Source organism: Motacilla alba, chromosome 2 (assembly GCF_015832195.1).
Source record: "Motacilla alba alba isolate MOTALB_02 chromosome 2, Motacilla_alba_V1.0_pri, whole genome shotgun sequence".
Taxonomy (NCBI): domain Eukaryota; kingdom Metazoa; phylum Chordata; class Aves; order Passeriformes; family Motacillidae; genus Motacilla; species Motacilla alba.
This window is the reverse complement of record NC_052017.1, coordinates 151,350,656-151,374,566: the sequence shown is the minus strand read 5'-3', so window position 1 is coordinate 151,374,566 and position 23,911 is coordinate 151,350,656. Positions and strand designations below refer to the sequence as shown.

Below are 23,911 nucleotides of genomic sequence, written 5' to 3'. Positions count from 1 at the left end.
TCACCCTTCGCTCCTCCCTTCCCGCCCTCCCATTGGCTCCTCTTTTTCCCGCCCCGCCTCTCCCTCCCTCCAATTGGCTCCACCCCTGAGGGGAAGCCGTGAGGGCGGCCAAGATGGCGGCGGGGTGAGGCGGCGGCGATGGCGGCGATGTCCGGGCCGGAGGAGCGCGATGCCGGCGGCGGCCCCGCCGCTCCCTCCGCTCCTTCCGCGGCCGCTGCCGGTCCCGCGGCCGCGGCCGCTCTGGGCGGCGAAAGCGGCGGCGCGGAAGAAGCGGCGGCGCTGCTGTTGGAGGCGGGCGCCGATCCCGACGCGCCGCCCAAGAAGCGGCTGAGGGCGGCCGGGAGCGGCGGCGGCGGCGCGGAGGGGGCGGCGGGCAGCGTGAAGCTGGAGGAGCGCCTCTACTCCGTGCTCTGCTGCACCGTGTGCCTCGACCTGCCCAAGGCTTCCGTCTATCAGGTGAGGCCGCGCTTTGGGGACATGGGGACAGCGGCGGTGGCACCGGGACGGGGCTGAGTGGCACCGCGAGAGCCTGAGGGGCCGGCGGGAGGGGTCCTGACGGGATTGGGGACAGGGACACCCCTTTGGGGACAGCGCCATCCCCTTGGGGACACTCCCAGGGGACAGGGACACCCCCTTGGGGACATGGGGACAGCGGCGGTGGCACCAGGACGGGGCTGAGGGGGCAGCGGGAGGGGTCGTGAGGGGTTTGGGGACAGTGACACCCCCTTGGGGACACCCCCAGGGGACAGGGACACCCCCTTGGGGACATGGGGACAGTGGTGGTGGCACCAGGACAGGGCTGAGGGGGCAGCGGGAGGGGTCGTGAGGGGATTGGGGACAGGGACACCCCCTTGGGGACAGCGCCACCCCCTTGGAGACACTCCCAGGGGACAGGGACACCCCCTTGGGGACAGGGACACTGCTTTGGAGCCAGCGCCACCCCCTTGGGGACACGGAGACCCCCCCCTTGGGGACACAGAGACACCCTCAGGGGACAGGGACATCCCCTTGGGGACCGCGCCACCCCCTTGGGGACACCCCCAGGGGACAGGGACACTCTCAGGGGACACCCCCAGGGGACAGGGACACTGTCAGGGGACAGGGACACCCCCTTGGGGACATGGGGACAGGCAGTGGTGGCACCGGGACGGGGCTGAGGGGGCAGCGGGAGGGGTCGTGAGGGGATTGGGGACAGGGACACCCCCTTGGGGACACCCCCAGCGGACAGGGACACCCCTTGGGGACATGGGGACATCGCTTTGGGGACAGGGACACCCCCTTGGGGACAGGGGGACAGGTGCTGGTGACACCGGGAGAGGCCCTGAGGGGATGGGGACAGCGCCACCCCCCTTGGGGACACCCCCTGGTGGCACTGCCACCCCCCTTTGGGACACTGGGACACCCCGTGGGGACACGGGGACAACCCCTTTTGGCCCTGTCACCCCCCCTTGTGGCATTGTCACCCCCCTGGTGGCACTGTCACTCTCCTCTGGTGGCATTGTCCTCCTCCCAGTGGCCCTGTCACACCCCCTGGTGGCATTGCCACCCCTCTTGTGGCATTGTCTCCCTCCCAGTGGCCCTGTCACACCCCCTGGTGGCATTGCCACCCCTCTTGTGGCATTGTCTCCCTCCCAGTGGCCCTGTCACACCCCCTGGTGGCATTGCCACCCCTCTTGTGGCATTGTCTCCCTCCCAGTGGCCCTGTCACACCCCCTGGTGGCATTGCCACCCCTCTTGTGGCCCTGTCACCCCCCGTTGTGGCACTGCCACCCCCTTTATGGCACTGCCACGCCCCCCTGGTGGCCCTGTCACAGCCCCCTGCTGGCACTGCCACCCCTCAGGGTGGCCCTGTCCCCTTGTGGGCCACCAAAACCCCCCAGGGGCCACCAAACCTCTGCCAGGGTGGCCCTGTGCCCTCCTGGGCCACCAAACCCCTGCCAGGGACCACCAAGGCCTGGGGCCACCAAGTGCTCCCCCAGGGCCACCAAGGCCTCCTTTGTCACCCGCTGGGCCACCAAAGTCCCCTCGTGGGCCACCAAAACCCCTCAGAGTGGCCCTGTGCCCTCCTGGGCCACTAAATCTCCTCCTGGGGCCACCAAACCTTCCCAGGGCTACCAAAGCCTCCTGGGGGCCACCAAACCTCTGCCAGTGGCCACCAAGGCCTGGGGCCACCAAATCCTCCTCCTGGGCCACCAAGGCCTCCTTTGTCACCTGCTGGGCCACCAAAACCTCCCAGCAGGTCCCTGTGCCCTCCTGGGGCCACCAAAGTTCCCCCAGGGGCCACCAAGGCCTGGGGCTACCAAACGCTCCCCCTGGGCTACCAAGGCCTCCCTTGTCACCCCCTGGGCCACCAAACTCCCCAGGGCCACCAATCCCTCCTGGGGCTACTAAACCCTCCCAGGGCCGCCAAGACCTGTGGCTACCAAATGCTCCCCTGGGGCTACCAACCCCTCCATTGTCACCTCCTGGGCCACCAAAGCCTTTGAAGTGGCCACCAACCCCCCCAGGCCCAAGCCTTGGGCCACCAAAGCCCCCCCAGGGGCCACCAAAGTCCCTCAGGGTGTCCCTGTCCCCTCCTGGTGGCCACCAAAGCCCTGCCGGGGCCACCAAGGCCTGGGGCCACCAAGTGCTCCCCCTGGGCTACCAACCCCTCCTTTGTCCCCTCGTGGGCCACCAAACCTGCTCCAGGGCCACCAAAGTCCCCTCAGGGCCACCAAAACATCCCAGATTAGCCCTGTCCCCTCATGGGCCGCTAAATGTCCCCCAGGGGCCACCAAACCCCCCCAAGGGCCACCAAACTACCTCAGGGGCCACCAAAACATCCCAGGGGCCACCAAAGTCCCCCATGGGCCACCAAACCTCTCCTTGATCCCTCATGGGCCACCAAACCCCTGCCAGGGGCCACCAATCCCCTCCAGGGTCCACCAAGGCCTGGGGCCACCAAATACTTGCCCTGGGCTACCAAGGCCTCCTTTGTCACCCCCTGGGCCACCAAACCCCTTTAAGTGGCCACCGAACATCCTCCTGGGCCACTAAACCTCCCCCCAGGGCCACCAAACTCCCCCAGGGGCCACCAAACCTCTCCTTTTCCCTTCATGGGCCACCAAACACTCCTGGGGCCACCAAAGTCCCTCTATGGGCCACCAAATCCCCCCCCAGGGCCACCAAGGCCTGGGGCCACCAAGTGCTCCCCCAGGGCCACCAAGGCCTCCTTTGTCACCCCCTGGGCCACCAAAGTCCCCTCATGGGCCACCAAAACCCCCCAGAGTGCCCTGTCCCCTCCTGGGCCACCAAACCCCTCCAAGGGGCCACCAAACCCCTCTCCAGAGTGTCCCTGTGCCTTCCTGGGCCACCAAAGTTTCCCCAGGGGCCACCAAGGCCTGGGGCCACCAAATGCTCCCCCAGGGCTACCAAGCCCTCCTTTGTCACCCGCTGGGCCACCAAACCCCTTGAAGTGGCCACCAACCCCCCCAGGCCCAAGCCTTGGGCCACCAAAGCCCCCCCAGGGGCCACCAAAGTCCCTCAGGGTGTCCCTGTCCCCTCCTGGCGGCCACCAAAGCCCTGCCAGGGGCCACCAAGGCCTGGGGCCACCAAGTGCTCCCCCTGGGCTACCAACCCCTCCTTTGTCCCCTCGTGGGCCACCAAACCTCTTTATGTGGCCACCAAAGCGTCCCAGGGCCACTACACCCCCCCCCCCCCAGAGCCACCAAAGCCCCCCTGCAGACCTTCCTTGTCCCCTCATGGGCTACTAAACCCCCCCCAGGGGCCACCAAACCTCCCTGGGGCCTCTTTGTCCCCCTCTGGGCCACCAAAACCTCCCCAGGGCCACCAAACCCCTGCCAGGGGCCACCAAAGTCCCCTCAGGGTGGCCTTGTTCCCTCTGGGCCACCAAAACCTCCCCAGGGGCCACCAAATGCAGCCCCCAGACCCTCCTTGTCCCCTCGTGGGCCACCAAACCCCTGCCAGGGCCACCAAACCTTCTCAGGGCCACCAAACCCCTGCCAGTGGCCACCAAACCTTCTTAGGGCCACCAAGGCCAGGGGCCACCAAGTGCACCCCCTGGGCTACCAACCCCCCCTTTGTCACCCCCTGGGCCACCAAAGTCCCCCCAGGGGCCACCAAACCCCTCCCAGAGTGGCCACCAAACCCTGCAGGGTGTCCCTGTGCCCTCCTGGGCCACCAAAGTCCCCCCGGGGGCCACCAAGGCCTGGGGCCACCAAGTGCTCCCCCAGGGCCACCAAGGCCTCCTTTGTCACCCGCTGGGCCACCAAACTCCCCTCATGGGCCGCCAAAACCCCCCAGGGGGTCCCTGTGCCCTCCTGGGCCACCAAACCCCTCCAAGTGGCCACCAAACCCCTCTCCAGAGTGTCCCTGTGCCCTCCTGGGCCACCAAAGTCCCCCCGGGGGCCACCAAGGCCTGGGGCCACCAAGTGCTCCCCCAGGGCCACCAAGGCCTCCTTTGTCACCCCCTGGGCTACCAAAGTCCCCTCATGGGCCACCAAAACCCCCAGAGTGTCCCTGTGCCCTCCTGGGCCACCAAAGTCCCCCCAGGGGCCACCGAGGCCTGGGGCCACCAAGGGCTCCCCTGGGCCACCCAGGCGAGGGCTGAGGGATTCGTTAATTCTGGGGTTAATTAAACCTGGGGTTAATTAATGCCTGGAGCGAATGAATTGGTTATTGGTGAATTGATTTATTAATTAATTGAGTAATTAATGGATTGGTTTGTTAATTCTGGTATGCATGAAGTCTGGGATTAATTGATCCCATGATTGGATCTAATTAGCGGGTTGATTGATTGATTACATCCCATGATTGGATCTAATTAGGAGATTAATTGATTGATTATATCCCATGATTGGATCTAATTAACGGCTTAATTGATTGATTATATCCCAGGATGGGATCTAATTAACGGATTAATTGATTGATTATATCCCAGGATGGGACCTAATTAACGGATTGATTGATTGATTATATCCCAGGATGGGACCTAATTAACGGATTGATTGATTGATTATATCCCAGGATGGGACCTAATTAACGGCTTAATTGATTGATTATATCCCAGGATGGGACCTAATTAACGGATTGATTGATTGATTATATCCCAGGATGGGACCTAATTAACGGATTGATTGATTGATTATATCCCAGGATGGGACCTAATTAACGGATTGATTGATTGATTATATCCCAGGATGGGACCTAATTAACAAATTAATTGATTGATTATATCCCAGGATGGGACCTAATTAACGGATTGATTGATTGATTGATTGATTATATCCCATGATTGGATCTTATTAGCAGATTAATTGATTGATTATATCCCAGGATGGGATCTACTTAACAAATTAATTAATGGATTATTTGATTAATTGATTGGCTAATTCAGGGATTGATTAATTAATCCCGGGTTTAATGAAACCTGTGGTTAATTAAATCTGGGGTTAATTAATGCCAGGATGGGAGCTAATGAATTGATTATTGGTGAATTGATGGATTGATTTATTAATTAATTGAGTAATTAATTGATGAATTGATTGATTTGTTAATTCTGGTATTCTTGAAACCTGGGATTAATTGATCCCAGGATGGGATCTAATTAACGGATTAATTGATCGATTATTTGATTAATTGATTGACTACTTTAGGGATTGATTAATTTATTCTGAGTTTAATTAAATCTGTGGTTAATTAAGTCTGGGATTAATTAATGCCAGGATGGGATCCAATGAAGCGATTGATTGATGTCTTGGTTAATTGAATAATTAATTGATTAATCGATTAATTATTTATGGGATTAATTAAATCTGGGGTTAATAAATAATTGATTGGATAATTAATTGATAAATCGATTAATTCTGGCATTAATAAATCTGGGGTTAATAAAGAATTAATTGAATAATTAATTGATTTATTCATTCTGGGATTAATTAAATCTGCGGTTAAGAAGTAATTAATTGAATAATTAATTGAACAATTGATTAATTAATTATGGGTTTAATAAATAATTATTTGAATAGGCAATTGATTAATTGATGTATTAATTCTGGGATTAATTAAATCTGGGTTTAATAAGTAATTAATTGAATAATTAATTGATTGATTGCTTAATTATGGGATTCATTAAATCCTGGTATAGTAAATAATTAGTTGAATAATTAATTGATTAATTGATATAATAATTCTGGTATTAATTAAATCCTGGTTTAATAAATAATTAACTGAATAACTAATTGATTAATTGGTTAATTAATTCTGGTATTAATTAAATCTGGGGTGTAAGAAGTAATTAATGGAATAATTAATTAATTGATTGATTGATTATGGTATTAATTAAATCTGGGTTTAATAAATAATGAATTGAATAATTAATTGATTTATTAATTCTGGGATTAATTAAATCTGGGTTTAATACATAATTAATTGAATAATTAATTGAATAATTGATTTATTAATTCTGGGATTCATTAAATCTGGTGTTAATAAATAATTAATTGAATAGTTAATTAAGTAGTTGATTTATTAATTCTGGGATTAATTAAATCTGGGGTTTTAAAATGCCAGGATTGGATCCACTTGATTGGTGATTGATTGATTAATTAATTAGTTAATTGATTGATTAATGGATAAATTAATTGACTAATTGATTGAATAATTAATTGTTCAATTAATTGACATATTGATTAATTAATCTGGGATTAATTAATTCTGGGAATAATTAATGCCAGGATGGCAATCAATTTATTGGTTAATGAATTGATTAGTTAATGGATTAATTAATTGACTAATTGATTGATTAATTCACAGTTTGATTGATGAATTAATTATGGGATAAACGAAATCTGAGATTAATTAATTCTGGGATTAATTAATGCCAGGATGGGATCCAATCAATTGGTTATTGATTGATTAATTGATTGATTGATTGATTAATTAGTTGAACTATTGATTAATTAATTGAATAATTTAGGGATTGATTGATAAATTAAATCTGGGGTTAATAAATCTGGAGTTAATGAATTTCAGGATAGAAGCTAATTAATTGGTTGTTGATTGATTAATTAGTTGATTGATTAATTAATTGATTAATTCAGGGATTAATTGATTGAATTAATTCTGGGAATGATCAAATGTTGGATTAATTAATCCAAGCATGGGATCCAATTAATTGGTTATTCATTGATTGATTAATTAAATGATTAATCCAGGGATTAATTGGTGAAATAATTCTGGGATTAATTAAATCTGAGATTAATTAAATCTGGGATTTATTAATCCTAGCATGGGATCCAATAACCGATTGATTAATTGATTGATTGATTGAATAATTAATTGATTAATTCAGGAATTGATTGAGGGATTAATTGTGGGATTAATTAAATCTGGTGTTAATTAATCCAAGGGTGGAATTTAATGAATTGATTAATGATTTGATCATTTAATTGATTGATTAATTGATTTATTGATTAATTAATTCTGGAATTAAATAAATCTCAGGTTAATTAATCCCAGAATGGGATCCAATTAACTGATTGATTATTTAATTGATTAATTGATTGATTGATTGATTCAGGAATTGATTGAGGGATTAATTGATTAGTTACACCTGGGGTTAATTAATCCAAGGATGGGATCCAATTAACTGACTAATTGGTTGATTATTTAATTGATTGATTGATTCAGGGATTGAGTCATTAATTCTGGGATTAATTAAATCTGCGGTTAATTAATCACATGTTGGGATGCAATTAACTGATTAATTGATTGATTATTTAATTGGATGATGGAGTGATTAATTGGTTAATTAGATCTGGGATTAATTAAATGTGGGGTTAATGAATGCCAGGATGGGATCCAATTTACTGATTAATTGGTTGATTATTTAATTGATTAATTAATTGATTAATAATTGGTTAATCATTTTATTCTGTGATTGATTGATAGATTAAATAAATCTGCGATTAATTAAATCATGGGTTAATTAATGCCAGGATGGGATCCAATGAATTGATTAATTGATTGATTAATTGATTGATTAATTCCGGAATTGATTGAGGGATTAATTAAATCTGGGATTAATTAAATAATGGGTTAATTAATGCCAGGATGGCATCCACCGAATTGATTAATTGATAGATTGATTAATTGATTGATTGAATAATAGATTGATTAATTAATTGATTATTCGGGGTTGATTGAGGAATTAAATCTGGGATTAATTAAATCTGGGGTTAATTAATGCCAGGATGGGATCCAGTTAAGTGATTAATTAATTGATTAATTAATTGATTAATTCAGGGATTGATTGATGAAATAATTCTGGGATTAATTAAAAATGGGATTAATTAAATCACAGGTTAATTAATGCCAGGATGGGAGTCAATGAATTGATTAATTGATTGATTGTTTAATTGATTAAATAATTGATTAATTTCCTGATTGATTAATAGATTGATTAATTAACTGGTTAATTATCTGATTAGTTTAGGGATTGATTGAGGAAATAAATCTGGGATTAATTAAATCTGGGCTTAATTAATGCCAGGATGAGATCAAATAAATTGGTTAATTGATTGATTATTTAAATATTCCTTTAATTGATTATTTAATTGATTAATTGATTGATTAATTCGATGATTGAATGGGAAACTGGGGGGAAATAAGGGGGGGAAATTAGGAATATTAGGGATTAATAATAGGGGGATAATATTGATGAATAAGGGGGGGAAATGAGGGGAAAATTAGGAATATTAGGGATTAATAATTGGAAAAATATTGATAAATAAGGGAGGGAAAAGTAGGGAAAATTAGGAATATTAGGGATTAATAATTGGGGAAAATATTGATAAATAAGATGGAAAAATAGGGATAAATTAGGAATATTAGGGATTAATAATTGGGAAAAATATTGATAAATAAGGGAGGAAAATGAGGATAAATTAGAAATATTAGGGATTAATAATTGGGGAAAATATTGATAAATAGGGGCGGAAAATGAGGGAAATATTAGGAATAATAGGGATTAATAATCGGGAAAAATATTAATAAATAGGATGGAAAAATAAGGATAAATTGGGAATATTAGGGATTAATAATTGAGAAAAATATTGAAAAATAAGTGAGGAAAAGGAGGAAAAATTAGGAATATTAGGGATTAATAATTGGGGGAAAGTATTGATAAATAAGGTGGGAAAAGGAGGGGAAATTGGGAATATTAGGGATTAAGTATAGGGAAAAATATTGATGAATAAGATGGAAAAATAGGGATAAATTAGGAATATTAGGGATTAATAATTGGGGAAAATATTGATAAATAAGGGAGGGAAAGGGTGAAAAATTTGGAATATTAGGGATTAATAATGGGGGAAAATATTGATAAATAAGGTGAGAAAATGAGGATAAATTAGGAATATTAGGGATTAATAATAGGGGGAAATAATGATAAATAAGGGAGGATGATGAGGAAAAATTAGAAATATTAGGGATTAATAATAGGGAAAATATTGATAAATAAGGGAGGAAAATGGGGGAAAATTAGGAATATTAGGGATTAATAATTGGGAAAAATATTGATAAGGGAGGAAAATGAGGAAAAATTGGGAATATTAGGGATTAATAATTGGGGAAGTTATTGATAAATAAGGGAGGGAAATGAAGGAAATATTAGGAATATTAGGGATTAATAATCCGGAAAAATATTGATAAATAAGGTGGGAAAATGAGGATAAATTAGGAATATTAGGGATTAATAATTGGGGAAAATATTGATAAATAAGGGAGGAAAAGGAGGGAAAATTAGGAATATTAGGGATCAAGTATAGGGAAAAATACTAATAAATAAGATGGAAAAATAGGGATAAATTAGGAATATTAGGGATTAATAATTGAGAAAAATATTGAAAAATAAGGGAGGAAAAGGAGGAAAAATTAGGAATATTAGGGATTAATAATAGGGGAAGGTATTGATAAATAATGGAGGGAAATGAGGAAAAATTAGGAATATTAGGGATTAATAATAGGGGAAGGTATTGATAAATAATGGAGGGAAATGAGGAAAAATTAGGAATATTAGGGATTAATAATTGGGGGAAAGTATTGATAAATAAGGTGGGAAAAGGAGGGGAAATTGGGAACATTAGGGATTAAGTATAGGGAAAAATATTGATGAATAAGATGGAAAAGTAGGGATAAATTAGGAATATTAGGGATTAATGATTGGGGAAAATATTGATAAATAAGGGAGGAAAAGGAGGGAAAATTAGGAATATTAGGAATTAATAATCGGGAAAAATATTGATAAATAAGGGTGGAAAATGCAGATAAATTGGGAATATTAGGGAGAAATATTTGGGATTAATTGCAGGGCTATTAGGAAAAAATTAGCGATAAATATCAGGATAATTCCCAGAATAATTAACCCTTCGAGTGCCAGAATGGAGCAACTCCACGGGGGTTTTTGAGTTCCACCATCGCCACGAGCACCCTGTGCCTCAGTTTCCCTCCCACCGACCCGACCGCGAATTCCGACGGGACCAAATTCCCAAAAATTCCCGTTTTTTTTTTTTTTTTTTATTTCCCATTGCACCAATGGGGAATTGGGAATCAATGGGGAATTGAGGATCAATGGGGATTTCCAATGGGGAATTCCAGTGGGAATTGGGGATCAGTGGGGAATTCCAATGGGAATTCGGGATCAATGGGGAATTCCAATGGGAATTGGGGATCAATGGGGAATTCCAATGGGAATTGGGGATCAATGGGGATTGGGGATCAGTGGGGAATGCCAGTGGGAATTGGGGATCAATGGGGAATTCCAATTGGGAATGGGGGATCAATGGGGAATTGGGGATCAATGGGGAATTCCAATTGGGAATTGGGAATCAATGGGGAATTCCAATGGGAATTGGGAATCAGTGGGGAATTCCAATGGGGAATTGGGGATCAATGGGAATTGGGGATCAATGGGGAATTCCAATGGGGAATTGGGAATCAGTGGGGAATTGGGGATCAATGGGGAATTCCAATGGGAATTGGGGATCAATGGGGAATTCCAATGGGGAATTGGGAATCAGTGGGGAATTGGGGATCAATGGGGAATTCCAATGGGAATTGGGGATCAATGGGGAATTCCAATGGGAATTGGGGATCAATGGGGAATTGGGGATCAATGGGGAATTCCAATGGGAAATTGGAGATCAATGGGGAATTGGGGATCAATGGGGAATTGGGGATCAGTAGGGATTGGGGATCAATGGGAATTGGGGATCAATGGGGAATTGGGAATCAATGAGGAATTCCAATGGGAATATGGGAAATTGGGGAGAAGTCAGGTGCGTAAATGAGGATAAATTTGGAATATTCGGGATCAATAATAGGAAAAATTGTTAATAAATAAGATGGAAAAACAGGGATCGGTTCGGAATTTTCGGGAGAAATATTTGGGATCAATTGCAGGATATTAGGAAAAAATTAGTGATCAATATCAGGATAATTCCCAGAATAATTAACCCTTGGAGTGCCAGAATGGAGCAACTCCATGGGGCTTTTTGAGTTCCACCATCGCCGCGAGCACCCCGTGCCTCAGTTTCCCTCGCGCCGACCCAACCGCGTATTCCGACGGGACCGAATCCCCGAAAAATTCCCGTTTTTTTTCTTCCCGCCCCTTTCCCAGTGCACCAACGGGCACCTGATGTGCGCGGGGTGCTTCATCCACCTGCTGGCCGACTCGCGGCTCAAGGAGGAGCAGGCCACGTGCCCCAACTGCCGCTGCGAGATCTCCAAGAGCCTCTGCTGCCGCAACCTGGCCGTGGAGAAGGCGGTCAGCGAGCTGCCGGCCGAGTGCGGCTTCTGCGCCCGCCAGTTCCCCCGCTCCCTGCTCGAGCGCCACCAGAAGGAGGAGTGCCAGGACAGGTCGGGCACTTCGGGGATTTTTTGGGATTTTTTGGAAATTTTTTGGGGTCCTGGGATGGTTTTTGATGGTTTTGGGGCGGTTTTTGGTGGTTTCGGGGTGGTTTTTGGTGGTTTTGGGATGGTGGGACACCTCAAAGTTCTTGAGATCTTTCTAAGAGCAGCACCAGAAGAAGTGTCAGGATGAGAGATGGATGGGAATGGTCCTGGATGGGATTTTTGGTGATTTATGGGAATTCTTTTGGAGTTGTGGGGTGGTTTTTGGTGGTTTCGGGATGGTTGGACGCCTCCAAGATCTTGAGATCTTCCTTGGAGCAGCAGCAGAAGGAGTGGGAGGATGGCAGAAGGCCGGCAGTGATCTGCGTGGGATTTGGGATGGATTTTGGGAATCCTGGCCGGTCTTTTGGGATTTTGGGGTGGCTCCGTGGGATTTGGGGCCGGTTTGGTGCCGGTGGGGCGTGGCCGTGGAGAAGGCGGTCAGCGAGCTGCCGGCCGAGTGCGGCTTCTGCGCCCGCCAGTTCCCCCGCTCCCTGCTCGAGCGCCACCAGAAGGAGGAGTGCCAGGACAGGTCGGGCACTGCGGGGATTTTTTGGGATTTTTTGGAAATTTTTTGGGGTCCTGGGATGGTTTTTGATGGTTTTGGGGCGGTTTTTGGTGGTTTCCAGGTGTTTTTTGGTGGTTTTGGGATGGTGGGACACCTCAAAGTTCTTGAGATCCTTTTTGGAACGCTACCAGAAGGACAAGTGGAAGATAGGAGAAGGACTTTTGGGATTTTGTTGGAACTCTTTGGGGTTTCGAAGTGGGTTTTTGGTGGTTTTGGGATGGTGGGACTCCTCAAAGTTCTTGAGGTCTTTGTTACAGGACCATCAGAAGAAGTGTCAGGATAGAAGGAGGAATTTTGGGATTCTTTTGGGAATTTTTGTTGTTTTGGGGTGGTATTTGATGGTTTTGGGATGGTGGGACACCTCAAAGGTTCTCGAGATCCTTCTTGGAGCAGCACCAGAAGGAGAAATGTCAGAATGGGAGATGGATGGGAATGGTCCTGGATGAGATTTTTGGGGATTTTTTTGGGGTCCTGGGATGTTTTTTGACAGTTTTGGGGCAGTTTTTGGTGGTTTTTGGGTGGTTTTTGGTGGTTTTGGGATGGTGGGACACCTCAAAGTTCTTGAGATCTTTGGACCCCCACCAGACGGAGGTGTGGCAGGATAGGAAAAGCTTTTTGGGTGAATTTTTGGGATTTCTTTGGGATTTTTTGGTGGTTTTGGGGTGGTTTTTGATGGTTTTGGGATGGTTTGACACCTCAAAGTTCTTGAGATCTTTGGAACGCCACCAGAAGGAGGAGTGCCAGGATAGGAGAAGGACTTTTGGGATTTTTTGGTACTTTTTGGGGTTCTTGGTTGGTTTTTTGTGTTTTTGGGGTGGTTTTTGGTGGTTTTGGGATGGTGGGACACCTCAAAGTCCTTGAGATCTTTCTTGGAGCAGCAGCAGCAGGAGTGGGAGGACCAGTGAGGGATTGGTGGGAATTTTTTGGGATTCTCCATTTTTATCCCAATTTCCCACTCTCATTTCCCATTTTTATCCCAATTTTCCCTCTCTGATTTCCCATTTTCATCCCAATTTTCCCACTCTTTATTTCCATTTTTATCCCAATTTTCCCTCTCTGATTTTCCATTTCTCTCCCAAATTTCCCTCGCTGATTTCCCATTTTTATCCCAATTTTTCCACTCTTTACTCCCATTTTTATCCCAATTTCCCACTCTTTATTCCCCATTTTTATCCCAATTTTCCTCTTTTTATTCCCCATTTTTCCCTCTCTGATTTTCCATTTTTATCCCAAATTCCCCCCTTTTTTCCCATTTTTATCCCAATTTTCCCTCTTGGATTTCCCATTTTTATCCCGATTTTCCCACTCCGCTCCCCCTTGTTCCTCCCAGCTTTCCCCAGAACGCCGCCGACCATTCCCAAATACCACGACATATTCCCAAATATCCCGAATATCCCGAATATCCCAAATACCGCGACATATTCCCAAATATCCCGAATATCCCAAATGTCCCGGAACGTTCCCGGGAATGCCGACGCGTCCGGTGTCTCTCGGCGCAGGGTGACGCAGTGCAAGTACAAGCGCATCGGCTGCCCCTGGCAGGGCCCCTTCCACGAGCTCTCGGTGCACGAGGCCGAGTGCTCGCACCCCACCAAGACGGGCAACGAGCTGATGGACATCCTGGACGAGATGGACCAAACGCGCAAGAAGGAGATGCAGCTCTACAACAGCATCTTCAGCCTGCTCAGCTTCGAGAAGATCGGGTACACCGGTACGGATATCCCCCAAAACTCCCAAAATCCCCAAAAATTCCGCAACATTCCACAGAGTTTATGAGGTTTTGTGAAGGTTCTCTGGGGTTTCCTGAAGGTTTTCCGGGGTTTCCTGAAGGTTCTCCATGGTTTTCTGAAGGTTCTCCAAAGTTTTCATGGGGTTTTCCAAGATTTCCCAAAAGTTTTACGGGTTTTCCAGGGTTTTCAGAAGGTTTTCCCAAGTTTTTATGGGTTTTCGAAGGTTTTCTGGGGTTTTCCAAGAAAGGAGATGCAGCTCTACAACAGCATCTTCAGCCTGCTCAGCTTCGAGAAGATCGGCTACACCGGTACGGATATCCCCCAAAACTCACAAAATTCCCAAAAATTCCGCAAAATTCCACAGAGTTTATGAGGTTTTGTGAAGGTTCTCTGGTGTTTTCAGAAGGTTTTCTGGGGTTTACTGAAGGTTCTCCATGGTTTCCTGAAGGTTCTCCATGGTTTTCAGAAGGTTCTCCAAAGTTTTCATGGGGTTTTCCAAGATTTTCCCAAGATTTTCTGGGGTTTTCCAAGGGTTTTCCATGGTTTTCAGAAGGTTTTCCCAGGTTTTTCTGGGGTTTTCCAAGAAAGGAGATGCAGCTCTACAACAGCATCTTCAGCCTGCTCAGCTTCGAGAAGATCGGCTACACCGGTACGGATATCCCCCAAAACTCACAAAATTCCCAAAAATTCCGCAAAATTCCACAGAGTTTATGAGGTTTTGTGAAGGTTCTCTGGTGTTTTCAGAAGGTTTTCTGGGGTTTACTGAAGGTTCTCCATGGTTTCCTGAAGGTTCTCCATGGTTTTCAGAAGGTTCTCCAAAGTTTTCATGGGGTTTTCCAAGATTTTCCCAAGATTTTCTGGGGTTTTCCAAGGGTTTTCCATGGTTTTCAGAAGGTTTTCCCAGGTTTTTCTGGGGTTTTCCAAGAAAGGAGATGCAGCTCTACAACAGCATCTTCAGCCTGCTCAGCTTCGAGAAGATCGGCTACACCGGTACGGATATCCCCCAAAACTCCCAAAATCCCCAAAAATTCCGCAAAATTCCACAGAGTTTATGAGGTTTTGTGAAGGTTCTCTGGGGTTTCCTGAAGGTTTTCCGGGGTTTCCTGAAGGTTCTCCATGGTTTTCTGAAGGTTCTCCATGGTTTTCAGAAGGTTCTCCAAAGTTTTTATGGGGTTTTCCAAGATTTTCCATGGTTTTCCAAAGGTTTTCTGGGGTTCTGCAAGAGTTTTCCAGGGTTTTCAGAAGGTTTTCCTAAGGTTTTTATGGGTTTTCGAAGGTTTTCTGGGGTTTTTCAAGAATGGAGATGCAGCTCTGCAACTGCATCTTCAGCCTGCTCAGCTTCGAGAAGATCGGGTACACTGGTACGGATATCCCCCAAAACTCCCAAAATTCCCAAAAATTCCGCAAAATTCCACAACGTTTATGATGTTTTGTGAAGGTTCTCTGGGGTTTCCTGAAGGTTTTCTGGGGTTTCCTGAAGGTTCTCCATGGTTTTCTGAAGGTTCTCCATGGTTTTCAGAAGGTTCTCCAAAGTTTTCATGGGGTTTTCCAAGCTTTCCCAAAAGTTTTACGGGTTTTCCAGGGTTTTCAGAAGGTTTTCCCAAGTTTTTATGGGTTTTCGAAGGTTTTCTGGGGTTTTTCAAGAATGGAGATGCAGCTCTGCAACTGCATCTTCAGCCTGCTCAGCTTCGAGAAGATCGGGTACACCGGTACGGATATCCCCCAAAACTCCCAAAATTCCCAAAAATTCCGCAAAATTCCACAACATTTATGAGGTTTTGTGAAGGTTCTCTGGGGTTTCCTGAAGGTTTTCCGGGGTTTCCTGAAGGTTCTCCATGGTTTTCTGAAGGTTCTCCAAAGTTTTCATGGGGTTTTCCAAGCTTTCCCAAAAGTTTTACGGGTTTTCCAGGGTTTTCAGAAGGTTTTCCCAAGTTTTTATGGGTTTTCGAAGGTTTTCTGGGGTTTTTCAAGAATGGAGATGCAGCTCTGCAACTGCATCTTCAGCCTGCTCAGCTTCGAGAAGATCGGGTACACCGGTACGGATATCCCCCAAAACTCCCAAAATTCCCAAAAATTCCGCAAAATTCCACAACATTTATGAGGTTTTGTGAAGGTTCTCTGGGGTTTCCTGAAGGTTTTCCGGGGTTTCCTGAAGGTTCTCCATGGTTTTCTGAAGGTTCTCCATGGTTTTTACGGGGTTTTCCAAGCTTTTCCCAAGGTTTTCTGGGGTTTTCCAAGGGTTTTCCAGGGTTTTCAGAAGGTTTTCCCAAGTTTTTCTGGGGTTTTCCAAGGTTTTCTGGGGTTTCCTGAAGGTTTTCTGGGGTTTCCTGAAGGTTTTCTGGTGTTTTCAGAAGGTTTTCTGGGGTTTACTGAAGGTTCTCCAAAGTTTTCATGGGGTTTTCCAAGATTTTCCCAAGATTTTCTGGGGTTTTCCAAGGGTCCATGGTTTTCAGAAGATTTTCCCAGGTTTTTCTGGGGTTTTCCAAGAAAGGAAATGCAGCTCTACAACAGCATCTTCAGCCTGCTCAGCTTCGAGAAGATCGGGTACACCAGTACGGATATCCCCCAAAACTCCCAAAAATTCCCAAAAATTCCGCAAAATTCCACAAAATTTATGATGTTTTGTGAAGGTTCTGTGGGGTTTTGAGAAGGTTTTCCGGTGTTTTGAGAAGGTTCTCCATGGTTTTCTGAAGGTTCTCCAAAGTTTTCATGGGGTTTTCCAAGCTTTCCCAAAAGTTTTATGGTGTTTTCCAAGGGTTTTCAGGTTTCCCCAAGTTTTTATGGGGTTTTCCAAGGTTTTCTGGGGTTTTCAGAAGGTTCTCCATGGTTTTCAGAAGGCTCTCCAAAGTTTTTCTGGGGTTTTCCAAGGGTTTTCCGTGGTTTTCAGAAGGTTCTCCAAAGTTTTTATGGAGTTTTCCTGGAGTTTCCCAAGGTTCTTTGAAGGTTTTCCCAAGTTTTTATGGGGTTTTCCAAGATTTTCCATGGTTTTCCGAAGGTTTTATGAGGTTCTCCTAGGGTGTTCTGTGGTTTTCTGAAGGTTTTTTGGGGTTCTCCAAGGGTTTTCCAGAGTTTTCCAAAGGTTTTTTTTGGGATTGTCTGTTGGTTTTCCAAAAGTTTCTTCAGCCTGCTCAGCCTCGAGAAGACCAGTATGGGAATTCCCCAGAATTCCCAAACATTCCCAAAATTTCTGGGATTTTCCAAAGCTTTTTTTGGGGGTTTCCTGAAGTGTTTATGGGGTTCTCCAAGGGTTTTCAGGGTTTTCCAGGATTTTCCAAAGGTTTTTTTGGGCTTTTCTGATGGTTTTCCAAAAGTTTCTTCAGCCTGCTCAGCTTCCAGAAAATTGGATACTCTGGTATAGGACAGCCTGGAATTCCTGGGATTCCCCGAAATCTGATGAGAAATTTGGAATTTTTTTAGGATGTAGATGATGCCGGTTTGATGAGACTGGGATGGACTGGGATGGACTGGGATGAAACTGGGTTGGACTGGGATTGACTGGGATGGACTGGGATGGGACTGGGATGAGACTGGGATGAACTGGGATGAACTGGGATGGACTGGGATGGACTGGGATGGACTAGGATGGACTGGGATGGGAATGGGATAGAGTGGGATGGACTGGGATTGACTGGGAAGGACTGGGATGGACTGGGATGGACTGGGATAGGACTGGGTTGGACTGGGATGGACTGGGATTGGACTGGGATGGACTGGGATGGGAGTGGGATTGACTGGGATAGGACTGGGATGGACTGGGAAGGACTGGGATGGTCTGGGATGGACTGGGAAGGACTGGGATAGACTGGGAAGGACTGGGATGGGAATGGGATAGAGTGGGATGAGACTGGGATGGAGTGGGATAGGACTGGGATAGACTGGGATGGACTGGGATGGACTGGGATGGACTGGGATGGATGGGAAGGACTGGGATGGACTGGGATGGGACTGGGATTGATTGGGATGGACTGGGATGGACTGGGATGGATTGGGATGTACTGGGATGGACTGGGATAGACTCGGATGGACTGGGATTGGACTGGGAAGGACTGGGATGGACTGGGATGGACTGAGATTGGACTGGGATGGACTGGGAAGGACTGGGATGGGACTGGGATGCACTGGGATGGACTGGGATGCACTGGGATCCCGGCTTTGGAGCATCCTGGGGAATGGAGTTTAGGATCTGGTGATGATCCTGGGAGTTTTGTGGGATAATCATGAATCCAGGTTGGGATCTGGTGATGGTTCCAGGAGTTTTTTAGGATCCTGGTCAATCCTGGTGGGATCCATGGTGAATCCTTTGTAGGACCTGATGACAATTCCAGGGATTTTGTGGGATAACGGTGGATTCTTGTAGGATCTGGTGGTGACTCCTGGAATGTTGTGAGACCCTGACGAATCTGTCAGGATTCAGTGACAATTCTTGCCCTTTCCCGACCCTTTTCCCATCTCATCCCAAATTTTTTTCCGCCTTTTCCCCCCTTTCCCAGAGGTGCAGTTCCGCCCGTACCGCACCGACGGCTCCATCCCTGACCTGGGGGTGCTGGGGTGGACTGGGATGGACTGGGATGGACTGGGATTGGACTGGGATGGACTGGGATGGACTGGGATGGACTGGGATTGGACTGGGATGGACTGGGATGGACTGGGATTGGACTGGGATGGACTGGGATGGACTTGGAAGGACTGGGATGGACTGGGTTGGACAGGGATGGACTGGGATGGACTGGGATTGGTCTGGGATGGACAGGGTTGGACTGGGATGGACTGGGTTGGACTGGGATGGACTGGGTTGGACTCGGATGCACTGGGATCCTGGCTTTGGAGCATCCTGGGGAATGGAGTTTAGGATCTGGTGATGATCCTGGGAATTTTGTAGGATCCTGATGAATCCAGTCAGGATCTGGTGACGGTTCCAGGAATTTTTTAGGATCCTGGTGAATCCTGGTGGGATCCATGGTGAATCCTTTGTAGGACCTGATGACAATTCCAGGGATTTTGTGGGATAACGGTGGATTCTTGTAGGATCTGATGATGGCTCCTGGAACGTTGTGAGACCCTGACGAATCCGTCGGCATTCAGTGACAATTCCTGCCCTTTCCCGACCCTTTTCCCATCTCATCCCAAATTTCTTTCCGCATTTTCCCCCCTTTCCCAGAGGTGCAGTTCCGCCCGTACCGCACCGACGACTTCATCCCTGACCTGGGGGCGCTGGGATTGACTGGGAAGGACTGGGATGGGCTTGGAAGGACTGGGATGGACTGGGTTGGACAGGGATGGACTGGGTTGGACTGGGATGCACTGGGATCCCGGCATTGGAGCATCCTGGGGAATGGAGTTTAGGATCTGGTGATGATCCTGGGAGTTTTGTAGGATCCTGATGAATCCAGTCAGGATCTGGTGACGGTTCCAGGAATTTTTTAGGATCCTGGTGAATCCTGGTGGGATCCATGGTGAATCCTTTGTAGGACCTGATGACAAGTCCAGGGATTTTGTGGGATAACGGTGAATTCTTGTAGGATCTGATGATGACTCCTGGAACGTTGTGAGACCCTGACGAATCCGTCGGCATTCAGTGACAATTCCTGCCCTTTCCCGACCCTTTTCCCATCTCATCCCAAATTTCTTTCTGCCTTTCCCCCCCTTTCCCAGAGGTGCAGTTCCGCCCGTACCGCACCGACGACTTCATCACGCGGCTGTACTACGAGACGCCGCGCCTCACCGTGCTCAACCAGACCTGGGTGCTGAAGGCGCGCGTCAACGACTCGGAGCGCAACCCCAACCTGTCCTGCAAGCGCACGCTGAGCTTCCAGCTGATCCTCAAGAGCAAGGTCAACTCCCCCATGGAATGCTCCTTCCTGCTCCTCGAGGGGCCCTACGACGACGTCAAGATCAACCCGGTCATCTACCACTTCGTCTTCAGCAACGAGAGCAACGAGACCGACTACATGGCGCTGCCCATCGTCGACTCGGTGGAGTGCAACAAACTGCTGGCGGCCAAGAACATCAACCTGCGGCTTTTTATATTCCAGATCCAAAAATAAAACGTGACTTTTTCGGGGGGGTTTTTTTTTTTTTGGGGGAGGGCTTTGGGGGGGGGCGGGCGGGGAGAGGAGGAGGCGAGGAGTTTTAGCGGCGGCGGAGTTGGCGTGGCTGGCGTTGGCGGGGCTGCCGGGGCGTCGGACGCATTAAAAACGACGTTGAAGCGGTGGAAGTGGGTCGGAAGAGAGAAAGAACCGGGTCGGAAGCGACAAAAGTCGGTGGGAAAGCGGCAAAAGTTGGTGGTGAGCGAATGGAATTGCGTTGGAACCATCAAAAATGGGTTGGAAGCGACAAAAATGGGTTGGAAGTGACAAAAATTGGTGGGAAAGTGACAAAAGTTGGTGGTGCGCGAATGGAATTGGCTTGGAACCGTCAAAAATGGGTTGGAAGCCACAAAAATGGGTTGGAAGCGACAAAAATGGGTTGGAAGTGACAAAAGTTGGTGGTGAGCGAATGGATTTGTCTCGGAACCATCAAAAAATGGGTTGGAAGCCACAAAAATGGGTTGGAAGTGACAAAAGTTGGTGGTGAGGAAATGGAATTGGCTTGGAACCATCAAAGAATGGGTTGGAAGCCACAAAAATGGGTTTGAGTAGACAAAAGTTGGTGGTGAGGAAATGGAATTGGCTTGGAACCATCAAAAATGGGTTGAAAGTGACAAAAGTTGGTGGTGAGGGAATGGAATTGGCTTGGAACCATCAAAAATGGCTTGGAAGCGACAAAAATGGGTTGGAAGTGACAAAAGTTGGTGGTGAGGAAATGGAATTGGCTTGGAACCATCAAAGAATGGGTTGGGAGCGACAAAAATGGGTTGAAACCATCAAAAATCGGTCGAAACCCAAGAGAAAGGTCTTGAAATGATCAAAAAACGGGTGAAACCATCAGGAATCGGTCAAGACACGACAGAAAGGGCTTGGACCCATCAAAGCTTGGCTTGAAACCATCAAAGTTGGGTTGAAAGGGACAAAAAGGGGTTGGAAGTGACGGAAGTTGGTGGCAAGCAAATGGAATTGGCTTAGAACCATCAAAAATGGCTTTGAAGTGGTAAAATTGGGTTAAAAGTGGGTTGAAACCACCAGAAATTGGTCTAAACCTGAAAGAAAGGGCTTGAAACCACCAAAATTGGTTTGAAACCGTCCAAAATGTGTAGAAAATCGATGGAATAGGGTTGAAACCACAAAAAAAATGGGGTGAAATGGTCCAAAAATGGGGGAAACCATCAAAAATAGTTTGAAACCGCCAAAATCGGTTTGAAACCACCAAAACTTGGTTGAAAGTCAACAGGAAGGTCTCAAAACCATCAAAAATGGGTGAAACCATCAAAAATTGGCCCAAACTAAACAGAAAGGTCTTGAACGCGTAAAAATTGGCTTGAGAGCACCAAAAAATGGCGAAAAATCAATGAAAATATCTGGAAACCATCGAAAGTTGGTCTGAAAGCATCAAAAAGCGGTTGAAACCCAACAGAAAGGTCTTGAAACCACCACAATTTGGCTTGAAACCTTCAAAAATTCATCCAAACCCAACAAAATCAGCTTGAGCTCACCAAAAGTTGGTTTGAAACCATCAAAAGTTGGTTTGAAACCATCCAGAAGTGGTTGAGAGTCGTTAAAACTGGTGGGTAACCAATGGAATTGGCTTGGAATCATCAAAAAATGGTTTGGAGGTGGCAGAAATGGGTGGAGGCTGTCAGAAGATGGCTTGAAAGAGACAAAAATTGGTGGGGAAGCGACAAAAACCGGTGGGGAACCAAGAGAAGGTCTTGAAACCGTCAAAAATCGTCTTGAAAGGGGAAAAAATTGATGGAAAGGGGGGAAAAACTGAAAAAAACCCAAAAATTGATGAGGAACCAAGAGGAATGTCTTGAAATCCTCAAGAATTGGCTTGAAAGTGGCAAAAATCGGCTTGAAAGTCCTAAAAAATGGGGGGAAAGCAACCGGAAAGTCTGGAAACCATTGAAAGTTGGTTGAAACCGACAAAAATTGGCTCGAAAGCACTAAAAACCGGCTTGAAAGGATCAAAAATGGGTGAAAGCCACCAAAAGTCGGGGTTAACTCAATGGAAAGGTCTTGAAACCGCCAAAAAAATGGTTTGAAACCGTCGGAAATTGATAAAATCTCCCAAGATCTGCTTGAAGCCACCAAAGGTTAGTCCAAACCCAACGGAAGGGTCTTGAAACCGTCAAAAATTGGTTGAAGCCACCAAAAATGGTTGAAGAGCGTCAAAAAAAGGTCAAAACTCAACAGAAAGATCTTTAAGCTATCAAAATTTTTCCTAAAACCAGGAAAATCAGCGTGAAACCTCCAAAATTTTTTCCAAACCCAACAGAAAGGTCTTGAACCCACCAACAATGGTTTGAGAACACCAAAATTGGTGTAAGCCCAGTGGAAAGGTCTTGAAACCATCAAAAATTGGCCGAAACCCACCAAAAATGGCTTGAAAATGCCGAAAGTTGGTGTAAACCCAACAGGAAGGTCTTGAAACCACCAAAAATTGTTGGAATCCCAATGGAACAGTCTTGAAACCATCAAAAATTGGTTGAAACCACCAAAAACTGTTTGAAACCATCAAAAAGGGTCAAAACTCAACAGAAAGGTCGTGAAAACGTCAAAAATTGTCCTGAAATCACAAAAATGGGGGTGAAACTCCCAAAATGTCTTCCAAACCCAACAGGAAGGTCTTGAAACCACCAAAAATTGGTGGAATCCCAATGGAACAGTCTTGAAACCATCAAAAATTGGCCGAAACCCACCAAAAATGGTTTGAAACCACCAAAATTCGGTCCAAACCCAACAGAAGGGTCTTGAAACCATCAAAAATTGGTTGAAACCACCAAAATTTGGTCCAAATCCAATGGAAAGGTCTTGAAACCATCAAAAATTGGTTGAAACCACCAAAAAATGGTTTGAAACCATCCAAAAATGGTCAAAAGTCAACAGAAATGTCTTGAAAACATCAAGAATTGTTCTAAAACCACCAAAATTGGCGCGAAGCCCCCAGAGTTTCTTCCAAACCCAAGGGAGAGGTCTCAAACCGTCAAAAATTGGTTTGAAACCACCAAAAATTGGTGGAATCCCAATGGAACAGTCTTGAAACCATCAAAAATTGGCCGAAACCCACCAAAAATGGTTTGAAACCACCACAATTTGGTCCATACCCAACAGAAAGGTCTTAAAAGCATCAAAAATTGACTTGAAACCACCAAAAGTTGGCCTAAACCCACCAAAATCGGCTTGAAATGGCAGAAGTTGGCGTAACCCCAACGGAAAGGTCTTGAAACCATCAAAAAAGGGTGGAAAGCATCAAAAATGGTTGGAAACCATGAAAAATGGTCAAAACTCAACGGAACGGTGTGGGAAAAAATCAAGAATTCTCCTAAAACCATGAAAGTGGTGGTGAAACCCCCACAGTTTCTTCCACACCCGACAGAAAGGTCTTGGACCCACCAAAAATGGTTTGAAACCACCAAAAATTGGTCCAAACCCAACAGAAGGGTCTTGAAACCATCAAAAATTGGTTGAAACCACCCAAAATGGTTTGAAACCACCAAAATTCGGTCCAAATCCAACAGAAAGGTCTTGAAACCATCAAAAATTGGTTGAAAGCACCAAAAAATGGTTTG

General features: G+C 46.4%; 1 protein-coding gene across 2 annotated transcripts; it reads left to right on the top strand.

The window, feature by feature from the left end:
- The first annotated feature begins 100 nt into the window (after positions 1–100).
- On the top strand, positions 101–20,327 carry LOC119698217 (cysteine and histidine-rich protein 1-like). 2 transcript variants are annotated; one of them, XM_038129883.1, is made up of 5 exons: positions 101–456; positions 11,678–11,821; positions 12,387–12,481; positions 14,017–14,228; positions 19,900–20,327. In XM_038129883.1, the coding sequence occupies exons 1-5, from the start codon at positions 139–141 to the stop codon at positions 20,289–20,291; spliced, it is 1,161 nt and encodes a 386-aa protein (XP_037985811.1). In that variant the 5' UTR covers positions 101–138; the 3' UTR covers positions 20,292–20,327. The 2 variants fall into 2 exon arrangements, with proteins under 2 accessions (XP_037985811.1, XP_037985813.1); XM_038129885.1 differs by lacking the exon at positions 12,387–12,481 and having other exon boundaries at positions 11,678–11,916.
- The last annotated feature ends 3,584 nt before the right edge of the window (positions 20,328–23,911 follow it).

Coding starts and splice junctions, on each gene's coding strand:
- LOC119698217 (XM_038129883.1), top strand. CDS start 139: ATGGCGGCGATGTCCGGGCCGGAGGAGCGCGATGCCGGCGGCGGCCCC. Junction 457..11,677: donor CCAAGGCTTCCGTCTATCAG/GTGAGGCCGCGC, acceptor CCCCTTTCCCAG/TGCACCAACGGGCACCTGAT. Junction 11,822..12,386: donor GCAACCTGGCCGTGGAGAAG/GCGGTCAGCGAG, acceptor GCCGTGGAGAAG/GCGGTCAGCGAGCTGCCGGC.